General features: G+C 38.1%; 1 protein-coding gene across 1 annotated transcript in view; it reads left to right on the top strand.

Annotated features, from left to right (window-relative positions):
- SEMA3D (semaphorin 3D) overlaps nt 1–13,833 on the top strand; it is a 143,403-nt gene that overhangs the window by 118,223 nt on the left and 11,347 nt on the right. The window contains 6 exon segments of the mRNA XM_068669963.1: nt 2,026–2,248; nt 5,436–5,524; nt 7,378–7,419; nt 8,669–8,826; nt 11,119–11,183; nt 12,989–13,128. Of these exon segments, the coding sequence (XP_068526064.1) occupies nt 2,026–2,248; nt 5,436–5,524; nt 7,378–7,419; nt 8,669–8,826; nt 11,119–11,183; nt 12,989–13,128 (717 nt within the window).

The following is a 13,833-nucleotide window of genomic DNA, read 5'->3' as shown; positions in this document are numbered from 1 at the left end:
AAGCACTTGTTAGCGGCCTTCTCCCACAGTAGCTCTGGGAGTAATTCCCAAGAGAAATCAAACTTTAGTCAAATGTGGGGCATACTGGTGTGGCTCTTACCAACTTCTGGCTCACTGCACCCACAAGGCAAAAGATCAGCTTCACAAAAGGAGCAGCTACCCATCTCTGATCACACCAGAGCAGGGAGCTGGCAACAGTATTTCTGCTTACATCCCTCTCTTTTCTTTTTGTACTTTATTCTTCTCTCCTTTGCTATGCACAGATGAAGTATTCTGTGATTTTGCTGAAAGAAATACTACAAGAAGTCTTCAATTACTGAATAAATAGAACCTGCATTTTAAATACTTGAGATTATCCTATATTAGACAGCAGAGGGCACTCTAGATTTACTGTTGAAAGTCACAAAGTAAAACTATTAAGCATGTAACAACTTTAACTGCTTATAGCTATCTGTGCCTTGAAATGGAGAGCTAGACTGCATAATAGGTCATCCAGTTCTTCCTTCACCCCAGACTTGATTTCCTTGTCTTGTAAAATAGCCAAAGTGATAATACTCCCATGAGGGGGGTAGGGAATGAGGAAGTGAAATTCTTTGCAGATGTACCGATCCCACCATGAGAACTTTTCTGGTTTATAGCAGTGCTTTTGAAAAATGAAGTAATGGTGTCCAAATGCTTCTTTTGGATGAGAAGAAGAACTGAACAACCTGATTTCTGACTGGCTTCAAAAGTGTTTTAAGAGAAAATACGATTTCTAATAGAATATAGGTTTTATCTGTGACTTCTTTATAAGATCAAATTTCTAAAGTGACCTCTACTGATGGCATCTATTATAGTATAATATACAAGTAGTTCCTAAATATTTTAATAGGTGTTTTCCTACATTTGTGTATTGTTTATAACTAAATTTTGCTGTCTCTACTATATGATGTGAAAAAATGTTAAAAATGCACCACAGTCTTGGGTGAACTGTTTGAATGTTAGTAACAATGATGTATTCTAATTACTGGTGATAGTGGTGTGGATGTTAAGGTATATCTCCTACTCTCTTTAGGAGCACTGCTAGATGAAGAAACAGAAAGAATTTGGGACATGGTTTTAAGAGACATTTGGTGATAAAATTAAAAAATTATACATAGTTTCAAAGTAGTTTGTGTTTGCAGATTTGTTAGTCCAATAAATATTAATCATTAGCATTTGATTCAACATCAAACATCTCTTTTCTAACATTGTCTTTTTCTTTTCTTGCTGTCTTATAAAAGCAATTAATCTCCCCTCTAACTTCTAATTTAAGTTATCAAAACTCTGACTAAGAAAGAATAAAAACCTACAGGAGTTTTTTCTTCAAAGCTTGCATATATCTATAGGTAGGTGCAGGTGTGGGCACATAACTAACAAGAATTCAAGATTATTAATTCTGAGTAGCAGTAAAAAATAGTGAGATGAAACAAATTAGCAAGTGTTAGATGATTTTAAAAGATAAAGGAGAATATGCAGGATAAATAAAAATGAAGATGAAGGGAAATCACTTTTGAAGACAGATAAAAATTAAAAGAGAAGAGGTGAGAGTAGAGAAATAAGGAAGAAAGCTGTCCTTTGAAGAACTGGAGGAGCACATGATGGAGGTGAATACAGAGCTTCCCAGTGTGCTTCCACACTTTCAAAACTTCACAAAGCTTTCTAAATTGTAAGTCAAATTACCATCCAACTGGTAAACGTGACTTACAAATGGATATAGCTGATGTGCTAGCAGCTATTCTTTGAATTGGTGTGTGTTTATATAAATACAAAACAAGAGCACAGAGACCAAAATTTCACTGTAAAGAAATAATTGACTAAATTTACACACCTATTTAGCCATCTAGGGAAGTGTTCTGGTTTTCAAGGTAGGTGCGGAGCTGGATAGAGTCCTTGAGATTTCAAAATGGACAGGATGTTTTTCCCAATAAGCAGGAAAACCTGCAGATTTCAGGTATTTCTTTCACAATATTCATCGCAACTTCTTGGTCTCTCTTTTTCTTTCAGTGTCCAAGCAAAACCTACGATCCACTCATAAAATCTACCAGAGACTTTCCTGATGAAGTCATTAGCTTTATAAAACGCCATCCTCTGATGTATAAATCCGTTTACCCGGTGACTGGAGGACCGGTATTCACTCGGATAAACGTGGACTATCGGCTGACGCAGATTGTGGTGGATCATGTCATGGCAGAGGATGGGCAATATGATGTTATTTTCCTAGGAACAGGTATGACTGGATTTCCACTATCATTTTGTACATGCCCCGCCCTTTAAAAATACAGTTTTAAAAAGTCCAGCTGGTCTAGAATAAACTAATTGACTAACATATTTTCCCTAATCACACAGCTTCAGGAAGAATTAGATGCCCCCAGTTCTGTGCCAGGGCTTCATAAAAATGCTAAGATTATAAGAATTTGTCATCTCAAGAAATTTCTCCTGAGATTTAGATTTTAATGTTGCTTGGTCCCCAGGTGATAACACAGTTAAGGGTCAGAGTACCTGGACTTTCAAGTGTCCAAGTGTCGTTCACGACTTGTCTTTATGTTATGTGGCTCCTGTTCCTGTTGGCAGCACATCAATAAGCAATTAAAAGAAAAAAAAAAAGATAAAAAATTAACTTCAAGGATAATTCCTGTTATCAAAAGTGACATGTGCTTCAATAATATACCTCATGACACTGAAAAGCTAAGAAAGATTTCAGATCAAGCCTAAGGCAACAATTCCACTTAAATACCTTTAAAGATACTACTTTGCAACATGAATAGTTCCAAACAAGAGGGCCAGGATTGAACAGAGAGAGGCCAAACTAACTTGTTAAGGAAGAAATCTGCTTTGCAGTCTTTTTTCAATAATTACATACGTATTTACTTTTCTATGATAGCTTAAGGAAAAAATTCTGTTTTTACCATAGTAATTAAATTCAGAATCACTGAATAGATCACCCAACAGCATGGCATGCTAAAAATTATCGTGTCTATTCATAACATTTCTAAAGTATAATCCCTCATCTTATTCCACAGAAATGTCTTGTTCTTAATCCACAGTTTGAAGTTTCCTCAGTTGTAATAGCTCTTACAAAGCACTTTGCACCAGAAGATCTGAATGCTTTACTAAGGAGGCCATTGCCATTATCCCCATCTCACTGAGGGTGAAACTGAGGTACACAGAGGGGAAAAGATTTATCTGAGGATTCACACGAGCTTTGGAGAAACTAAATCTTGGTTTAAATCCTACCCCATTGTTGTTGGGTTGTGCAGCATTTTGTCTGGACTATACAGTTTGAGAACTATGCATACCCTGAAGTGATCTGGGGACTGGTGTGAATTGTCACAGAACATCGTCTTTTAAAATGTGTGGGTTTTCTCAACCTTCAGGAGGATCTCAGATGCACTGTCACATACACAAGTTCAGAGAGAGCCTCTCTCTTTTCATTTACATCTTTCAACTCAATCCACTTCACAACTCTGTCTTCCAAAAAAGAAGGTGTGAGACTCCCCTACAGTCCCCACAACTCAGTACAACCACAGTGCAGTGGTGTCAAATGGAAAAGTGCATTTTCATAGAAAAGAACATTAATGTGGCATTTGCTCCCTGGCTGCCTGGGGAGGCTAGGAATAAAATTTACCCCTGATGACAGAAAATCTTTGTTTCTTTCTGAATGTAATCTTTAATATAGTCATTGGCAAATGAAAGTGAACAAATTCAGGCTGTGAGCTGCATAAGATTTGAGAGTACCCGTTAGAGATTGCTTTTCTAGTCATACTAGTGAAGAAAATTAATGTAAAACAAGCTATAAGAAAAGATGAGTTAGAGCTAAAATATACAAGATATTCTTTCAGTGATTGCAGAGGTTGCATTTAGATGTTTTCTATCCTCTGCTACAAAATCTGTCATAGGAATAAAATTATACTGAGAGACCAGCAACCTGAATATTGCCATGTTAACCTGTCACTATCCAGCACTGGTGCTAACTCTTCAGAGTAATTCATTTGGTTTGGTGTCCAGGCTCACAGGTACCATGCAGTCAGTAGGTGGCACTCCATAACATGCAAATACTTTTTTATCATGCTTTCATTAAAAATGAGTTTTCTTTTCCAGAGGCATGTGGTTTTGTTCCATTTTATCTTCTAAACTTGTCCTATGGAAAAAAAAAAAAATCTAAACACAAATATAAAATTTCAAATAGCACATAGAGAAACTGAATACAAGTATACCAAATAACCTATGATTTTTTTTTTTTAGCAGCAGATCAGAAACCTACTCTGTGTTTGAATGTATGTAACGATGTTATTGTAGAATTTAGAAAGTCAGGCACATGCAACCATGCTGCAGGTCTTTTAACATACACAGTCTTTGGAAATTATGTCCAAACAAAACAAATATCTAATATATAAGACAAACTGAAATACTTTGATTGGTAATATGATCTTTTTGTTTGGAAAAACAAATAATTTCTCATTCTTTCCATTACAGTGTATTATTTTCCATTATTTCAAAAAGATGAATGCTTAGCACTAAGCACTGTGTCATTTCCACACTGAATATTCCAGCACCCAACCCATTTCCCTGCACATTTTTTTTCCCAAGGCCAGTAAAGATTCACAATGTGTAATGGTCTGAAACAATCTTTTTATTATTATTTTTTTTTACAGATGATGAATTCAAGTTGAAATTAATGAGCAGAGAAAATAAAAATATATATATTAATAAATAATCTCAAGGTAGCATAAAGAAATAAATTTTGCAATATTTAATATATATATTTTTTTATGTTGAACGGAGATTTTGTGTAAAAATCTCCCTAAAATAAAAAGAGAAATGAAAAAAATGCGTTACGTAATTTGCCAGATTAAAATGAAACCTACTTCTGATTAGAAGCTGTGCTGATGAAAAGTAATCCTAAAAAATAAAAATAAAAATAATAGAAATAAAAACAAAAAATGGGTCTGTTTGGGGTCAGATGGGTCCCAATTCCTGCTCAAGAAAACATGCAGAAAGATCCAGCTGGGATCATGAATGTGCTTGTGCTTATGAGTATTTGTATGTGTGTGTATTTGTGTAGAAGCAGTGCTAGTCCACCCCTGTTGAGCACAGTCTACAATTGCATTGGCTCTGCCATATGATAAAACCAAATATCTTTTATAGAGTTATGTAGGTAGTGATAGATACCTACATGGCACCAAGGATAGGTCCCATTTGAAGGCTACATCCTTGATGCATTAGGTTTATTTTCAGTGCACAGTTTTTGTTTTCTTTTTTTTTTTTTAATTTGTATTGTTTATTTTTTATTTATTTTCTAGTTTAAGTATACAGCATCACTTTTAAAAATATATATAAGTAAAAGTTGATATAAAGTAAGAAATGGAGTAGCTGAGATGTAACAGTGGGGTTTACTTGCTAAACATTTGTTTCAGATGTAGGCACTGTCCTGAAGGTTGTGAGCATCACCAAGGAAAAGTGGACTAAAGAGGAGGTGGTCCTGGAAGAGCTGCAGATATTCAAGGTAAGAATTAACAGACAGTATTTCTATTATTCAGGGAACTTTAAGGCCCAAACTGGCCTTGTCTGTATGGTTGTTTGCTTGTTGGAACTAGTTCAAGTTTTCAGAGGGACACTATGTAAATTTTTAAATGTCTTGGTATTCTTTGGTGACTTAATTGAAAACAAACAAACAAAAACACAAAAAAAAACAAGCCATGATTTTTCAGGCTCATAGAAAGTCCCATTTTTCCTGCTTTGTTCTAGACTGCAATCTTATTATGAGAACAAATTATTTATTATTATTGTATTTTTAATGCTAATTTTCCAGTTGTCTCAGCTTTATGATTATTCTTTGTATAATTGTAATTTACGAATCAAACAAACCAAAAAAATCCACAGATATAGAGAAGTTCTTTAAAATAAAACACCTTAGGAACTGAGAACTGAAAGAAAATAAATCAGGTTTTGTTTATCATTGTGTTTTAATCTTTTGGAGTGGGTTTTAATCTTTTGGAGTGTTTTTGACCATTTTGATTTGGTTATTCTGGCTGAGAAGAAAAGTCACCAGAGCCCTGTGAAAACCATTAACTTATTCATAAATAGAACTTGTAAAAAACAAACAAAAAACCTTCTTTCTGTTGCACAGGCATAATTTCTTATTAACCTCATTGTTGGTGAGGAAGCTTACACACACATTCCATTACAGTAGAAAAATAGAGATGTGCTTTTCCGGCTGATTTTCTCTTCCATTTTGCAGTTTCTTCTTCATTCTTTGCATTCTCACTTTTCTTCCTTTTCACCTTCACCTACATAGCTCTTTTGCTTCATCTTCACCTATATAGCTCTTCTTCAGTTTTCACTTTGCTTTTTCATTAAAGTTTATCTGTGTCCCTGGCATTTTGATCATGTCCCTGTATATTCTTTCTCTTATATGAGGTCTCAGCCAGAATTTCTGTCCATGCTAAAGAAATGATTTTGAGTCTTAGAGGCTGTGTTTTCCAAGCATGAGGACAGAATCTTTAAAAATTATTTTTGTAATGCTTTTTGATATGTCAGATGTATGATAAAACTTTGATTTAAAAGTTCTCCATGCCTTCTTCTAACCTTCTTGGACACAGATTATAAATATTGCTCTGAAAATACCAAGATTACTCACTGGCCTGCCAACTAATCAGGAGTTTCAGCATGTGCACCAATTTGCTGCATTCTTAAAATATAACGTCAAGGGCAAATGTACCATATCATATTTAAAACAAAACAAAATAAAAGGTTATTTATTTTTTTTCTACTCAGCAGACATTCCTTCACATTTTTACTGGTAACATTTATTTTACCTCTATGGTTTTGAATCCAGAAAATTAAAGGGGGTGAGGGGCTGAAAAAAACATCTCTTATTTTCTAGAACCATATTAACATTAAACAGTAGGTGTAGATTAATTATCTTCTATTAAGAGACAGATAATACTTAGAGCTTTGTCCTGTTCTTACATCAGTCACCGGCAAAAAATTCACTGTCTTTCACGGAAGTGAAATGCATCCTAGTGAAGAAGATCTGCCTTTGTATCTCTTAAATGCCATGCAAATAGCGTTTAATAAGAACTTAACTTGATGCAAAGGCTCATTGCCAGTCCCCAGGTCAGGATACTCTAAGAATTAGAGCCAGTCACCTTGTAAGTAGCAGGGAAAAATTATGGGAGGTATTTTTGGAAGCAAGAATTGAATGTTTTGTTTGTTTTTGTTTTGTTTCAATATTAGTTTAAACCACATAAATTAATCTATAATTTAATTTACCTTTTGGGTAAGTTAGTGTCTGTTCTCATTTTATTAACAAAAGGGAATGTGTAAACTAATGCACTTTCCTAACTTATTTTTTAGCACCCTTCATTTATCTCGACTATGGAGATTTCTCAGAAGCAGGTAATCACAAGCTCATTTAATTACTGCAGGATATATGGTACACTGAACAGTTTGTAATTTTCAGGTGGTGCCTGTTACTTATTGGCCAAACTTTCCATGGATAACTCTTAAAATGGATGTAGAAAGAAGGGGATATGTTTGAACTTGTTTCCCTGCCTAATTCACATTTGCTTACAAACAGTAATTTGTGTACCCAAGCTAGTAATTATTCATGGAAACAAATCTTCAGTCATATGGCTGTGGGATTTGTGAATGAAGTCAATGCACATTCATTTTCTGGACACTAGAAATACTTGGCTCTTTGCAATCTAACAATAAATTATTATTATTATTATTATTGTTATTTTTTATGCATTAGTAGTCAGGAGAGCTCAGGGCCTCATTGTGCTGAATGTTGTGCACGCACAGCCTGCACACCAGCCCCCCTCCTCTTAATTCACAGTCTAAATCCGGGTGGTCCCTTCCTGTCAGGGACTGGTCCCAGTTGGCATTCCCCCTATGGGAAAGGGTTTCAGGGTAGCTCTGAGCTCTGTGGCGGCTCCGTGCAGACTCGGGAGGCAGCATGACACCAGAGCCACCCCTTCTGTCCCCATGGAGGTGGCCAGAGCATCTCCAGCAGAACACACCAAATACAGGAGGTATTTTGTTGTTCAGGCACGCACAGCACAGCTGGGTCCCATCTCCCCCAAAAAAAGGTGGCAAGCCAGCTGGAAGTGCTGCATGAGCCAGCTCTGGCTCAACAGCAAGCACTTGGACCACCCTTGTCTCAACAAGCAATCCACTCACCCACTGGGGGTGGGGGGGAGTAACATTATCCTCATATTACTTGAAGATCAGAAGCAGAAGATGATGCTTTATTCACACAAAGTCATCCCTAGTTCCCAGACTCATAACATCATGAACGTCATGGCTATCCAGCCCCTTATTTTTAAATGTGTTAATAAAGCCTCCTTGCCATAGATTGCTTCTGTTTTGTTTTTGGTTTGGTTTGTTTTTTGACACAGTGTAAGGGTGTTGAGTGCTGGTGTCTTTCCAGGACGGCAGTCCCCTTTCCATCAGGGATTAGTTGGGAATGGCCGGTTCACACTGAGCCCTGAGAAACAGCTTACAGTAAAGGAGAAATTCTCCCTCTTTTTTCAAAAATCTGGGACAAGGTTGAAAGTCTGCAAGTGTGGCACGGAGGAAGGGAACTTTTTAACTGGGCTACTTGGAGAAAGATCCTAATTCATTCGCTTTGCCTGATTTGCAGCAGCAATTGTACATTGGTTCCAGGGATGGATTGGTTCAGCTCTCTCTGCACAGATGTCACACGTATGGGAAGGCTTGTGCAGACTGCTGCCTTGCCAGAGACCCATACTGTGCCTGGGATGGAAACTCCTGTTCCAGATATGCCCCCACTTCTAAAAGGTAAGGAAAAAATATATCATGTGCTGTAAAAGATCTTGCTGCTTGCAAGAATTTAAGAGGTTCCCAATAAGAATGTGTCACCTTTTTCACTTTTTTTTTTTTTTTTTTTTTAATTACTTTAACATAGCATGTCATTTACCTTAAAATTTGATCAAACTCTGGCCATTTTTCACATTTTCTGCTTGAAGAGCTGGGAAGACATCACAGCATTGTTTAAGTGTGTGTGACAGTAACTCAGCTACTGCAGCTAACATAATAAATCCATCACTTTATGCTGAATTCTTTAAGGCATGAGATGCTCAGATCAAGGGCCAGGCTGTGACAATGGAAGAGAGATGTGAGAGCCTCATAAGCTTTTGCTTTTTGTTCAGGGCACCACCATAGTTATGAAGCAAAGGCTATCAATCCTGGGGTTGGGACTACATGATCCTTAATGTCCCTTTCAACCAAAGCCATTCTATAATATTACCACTACTGGGATACTACTACTCTATTATCCCAGATTGGTCAGCAATGAAATGCATTTAACTCGATAAATTCATTTAACTCCCTGATCTAAAAGAAGAAGCTTTTCCTATCTGATTTAACTAACTCAGATAACATAGCTCACTCTCCTAAATTTTATCTGTGGTCTAGCCATGAGAGGGAGACAGAGATTTAAGTAGTGCGATTGGTCTGCAGCAGGAGCAGTTTTTCTACAGTGACAGAAGCTTTATTTGAGCTCTCTACCTACCAGCTAGGGCTGCAGCATGGATCTGCATGGAGGAAGAGTGTGCTGCAGCCTCCAGCAGTGCATTACCTAAGCTGTTGATTCAACGTGGGATGTGCCTGTTGGAATTTTTGGCTGATTTAGCCATTGCTCTGAGCTGGCTGATTGAGCTGGAGTCCACAGCCCCTTCACTGCTCTTTGCACGAAGCCTTCCTGACAGTAATTCTTGTAGCCAGGGTCAGAGGTTGCAGTCTGAGCTCAGGATCTGGAATGAAATTTTCTACCTCAGGGGCTGCAGGGCTGAGACCTGAGCAATTAGACAAAGCATTGAAGTTAATGAGTCATAGGTTATTGTGTCATGGTGTCAAGGAACTTTATGTGTTTTTCCTCAAAGCCAAAGCAAACTAAATTCAGAGAAGCGTAAATGAAAGGAGAAAAGCAAGTGTTCAGGCTCACTGCAAAGTTAGTCACACATGAGGCCTGCTGAAGTCTGAAGTGGGCTGGAGCATGGAGATTGATGGTCCATGCATTTCAACAGATGTGCAGTTTGGTGGGTAGGCCAAAAGTCTGTGGCTCTGAAACAAAGGATGGGGTGGCCAGCCTTGGGAATCCTCCAGTAGATCAGTTAGATGTTTTTCTTCCATCTAGCAGCCTATGCCTCCAGCATGTCTACAGCTTTCACCGCAGCCGACAGTTCAGCCTTGGGAACCCACTCTCCTGCTGAGGCATTGCTCTGTAGATGTGAGGTCTTGCTCTAGTGTGACTGTGAGAAAGGGAGCTCCTCCCCAGGTCTTCAATTATTCCACCAAAAAATTAAAACATAAACATGTTTGTAACTCTTGGGAGATAAATGCAATCATTCACAGAGGAAGAGGTTTTTTTTTTTTTTTTTTTTTTTTTATACTATGACGCTAAAATTACACTAAATCACAGTGAGTTTAAGTAACACACCCAGAAGTTACAAAGAAAGTTAATTGTGGAACCAGATCATTGGCTTAAGCTCTTTTTCTATACATGCAGATGAAATATAATCAGATTTGGCATTTTTTTGTTGACAAATTAAAATATAAGTTTTCTCCTCTTCATTTTAATGGCAGATTTACCAATCAGTATTACCTTGGGCTGATGCTGAGCTCAAGTTTTATTATGACTTGTTGAACCTCAGATCTTTTTCATGGCACAGCATTAAGGATGTTTCCAGATAATTCCAAGACTGTCCATCCCACCAAGAGACCTACACCCAGAATGGACAGTTTTAAAGCAGTTTTAGCTATTCTTTCTGTCACTATATGGCACATTCTTTATTCCAGGCAGATTTATTCTTCTCTCTCTCTTTTTTCCCCCCTCTCTTTCCCCTCACAGCGGTTTTCCCAAATCACAGGCCTTTCTCTTGATGTCAATTGTACAAATCTCTCTAGGCCACATGCAGCTTTGAGGGTGAGGCTGGTTTTAGTTAAGACTGTAATTGTCAGCAGTAGGGTGGGAGCAACGTGCATCCACATCTGCTGAGCCCCTCTGTATTTTGCTGTTGAATTCCAGCAATTATGCCTGAAGTGTTACAAGTTTTCATGCTCTTCCCATAGGCGAGCCAGAAGGCAAGATGTCAAATATGGAGACCCGGTCGCACAATGCTGGGATGTGGAAGACAGTGAGTATTTTGCACTTTTCCTTGCTCTGTAGTCCTTTCGACAACAGAGTTTGCTTTTAGGGTTCCTGTTTGTCTGTGAAAACATGTTAAACTGGGGAAAATAACACCATTAAAGTAGCTGCCCTGTGATTCAGATATATTAACCCACAGTTAAATTCATGGAGCCTAGGGCAATATCATTGGATGCTGCATGGGCATCCCTCCCCAGCACCCACCCAGGGGAGGGAAAACATCACACATATCACCAAGAGCAGTTATTGGGACTTTGGTTAATTCAGAAACATGGAAGACAATCCCACAGAGAAACCCTCAGGGGCTAAGTCAGAACACACCAACTTTTCCCCTTCCATCACATACACTGGATGTAAGTCCTAAGACCCAGCTCCAGCTGGTAAAGCATCCCCTTCCCCTCCCCACAGCTACTTAAATACTCCTGTTATTAACAAGAGCCTACACCCCCTCCTGTCAGTTCCCCCCTCCCTTTCCCACACCCTGTTTTCGGGTGCCAAAGAATCTGGCTTGCTCCTTTGGCAGCTGCAGCAGTTCCCTTGCAGCGTGCACTGTCAGTATGAAATCCTGTGGTTACACGGCAATCTCTGTGGCAGCATAAAATAAATGAAAAGCATTCAAAACCAAGTTTGGGTTTGTCTGGGGCTCTTATATTTGCTTATTAAAGTGAGCAACACAGTCAAAACAGTATTGATTGTATTGCTGCACTCAAGCTTTGATTCAGGAAAAGCCACCACTTTCCATTGATCTGGTGATTTTCATGCCGCAGCAATGCTGGATGCCTGCCGCAGATCTCGGCGTGAATCCCTGCAGAAATCAGAGCTGCTAGCCACAGGATCAAAGCTTAAGTCTGTTGCACAGTGTAGAGGACTCTGGCTGTACATGTGTACATATAGACATAGTAACAAAGTCAGGGTAATGTCTCATTACCATTAAAGCCAGTGGCAAAACTCTTGTTCTTTACCAAAAGGCCAGAATTCACCCACTTGCTGCTTGCCATCACTTCCAAGCAGTGGCATCTGAGACCATGCAAAGCTCAAGGGTGTAGAAATGCTAGCAGAAAGACTGACAATGTCATGTTTTTCTGGACGGATAAAGAGCTACTGTGATACTAAGTCATATAAAATGACTTAGCACACAAATTGGTATTAATCCTTCTCCATGACATAGCACTACCAAGAGAAATTTCATCCAGCTGGGGATAACCTCTGTGTGCCATAAAACCATGAAGCTGACCTGTGCCACTCCAGGCTCTTGGTTAATTTATGCTATTTGTGATAATTAACAACATTATGGCCCCAAAACCTACTTAAATTCAGTGCTCCAGTGTGTGAGATTCCATCCCAGAAACTGCATTGGTTGCATGAAGTTGTTTGGCTCTACTAAAATCTCTGTGGCACAGTGAAATAAAAGTATTTAATGCAAAGAGCTTGAATTTCTGCAGATCTCGATGTACCTTCAGCAGCTGCTCCACCTCTCTCAGGTTTACTAGTTGCATTACATAAAGGAAAAATATAGGCCAGATTTTAAATTCCTCAAAGGCAAAAGCTTCAGCTTTAAAATGGAGCAAGCTCATGATATAGATTTTATTGACCTCCTTAAAAAACAGTTGCACTGGAGGAAGGTTAGCAGCCGCCTCTAAATCCTCATAGTTATAGTTTAAGCTAAAAGTTAAGTTTCCTTTTGCTTTTTTATAATTCACTCACTCTTATAGCATCTGTTCTGAATCAGGCTATTTTCCCATTGCTTTAAAAAAAAGGTCAGGGTTAATCTCCTGTACCATGTTTGCTTTCCAGGCATTAGTCATGAAACTGCTGATGAAAAGGTGATTTTTGGCATTGAATTTAATTCAACTTTTCTGGAATGTATTCCTAAGTCCCAGCAAGCCTCTATTAGGTGGTACATTCAACGCTCTGGAGAAGAACATCGAGAAGAGGTAAGTTATAGTCATCAAGACAAGATTCCTCTGCAGAGAATTCAGCTGAGTATTGAAAGGCAGGAGTTACTGGGATTAGCCAATGTTTTACTTTTCCTTGCCTCACCTTAGGTATTGCATAGCATTCTGGTAACACCATTTAGGGAAAAGAGAAGCCATTTGCACTGAATCATAAGCAGATTTAGATATTTAATTTGAATTACATGCTCATTCTATAAAAAAATAAAAAATAAAAAAAAATAGAGAAATTAGGCTTTAAATGCTGGTAAAAATAAATAAATACTGCAAGTAAAAAAAACAACCAACCAAACAAACAAAAAAAACCCCTTTTTGTTCAGTAACTAGCACAACTACTGCTTCAGGCAAAAGTACGTTCAAACCTCTGCTCCATTTAGTGTCTGACCTTCCCTCATACTGTTAAACATTGTGGCTTTGTATGTCTTGCTGCTTCTCTCTTTGTCTCCCCATCTCCCCAGAGAAAGAACAGTTTGTGCAGCAAGGACCTTTTTTGTTTTGTTTTGTTTTGTTTTGTTATGTTTTTTTTTTTTTTTTTTGGAGTCTGAAGATTTTTCTGAAATGGCACTCTGTGCTGATGTAGAAATTCAACTTTAAAGAATTGTACCTTTCACCTGAAGTAGAAAGCAGTGAGATTTGTGATGGCCCTTAACTCCTGCAGGAGGCAATTCTGGGGTCTGTACCAGTGGA

The sequence above is a fragment of the Anas acuta genome, chromosome 1, assembly GCF_963932015.1.
Source record: "Anas acuta chromosome 1, bAnaAcu1.1, whole genome shotgun sequence".
Classification (NCBI taxonomy): Eukaryota; Metazoa; Chordata; class Aves; order Anseriformes; family Anatidae; genus Anas; species Anas acuta.
The sequence above is the reverse complement of the archived record's forward strand: the minus strand, read 5'-3'. Positions and strand labels throughout refer to the sequence as shown.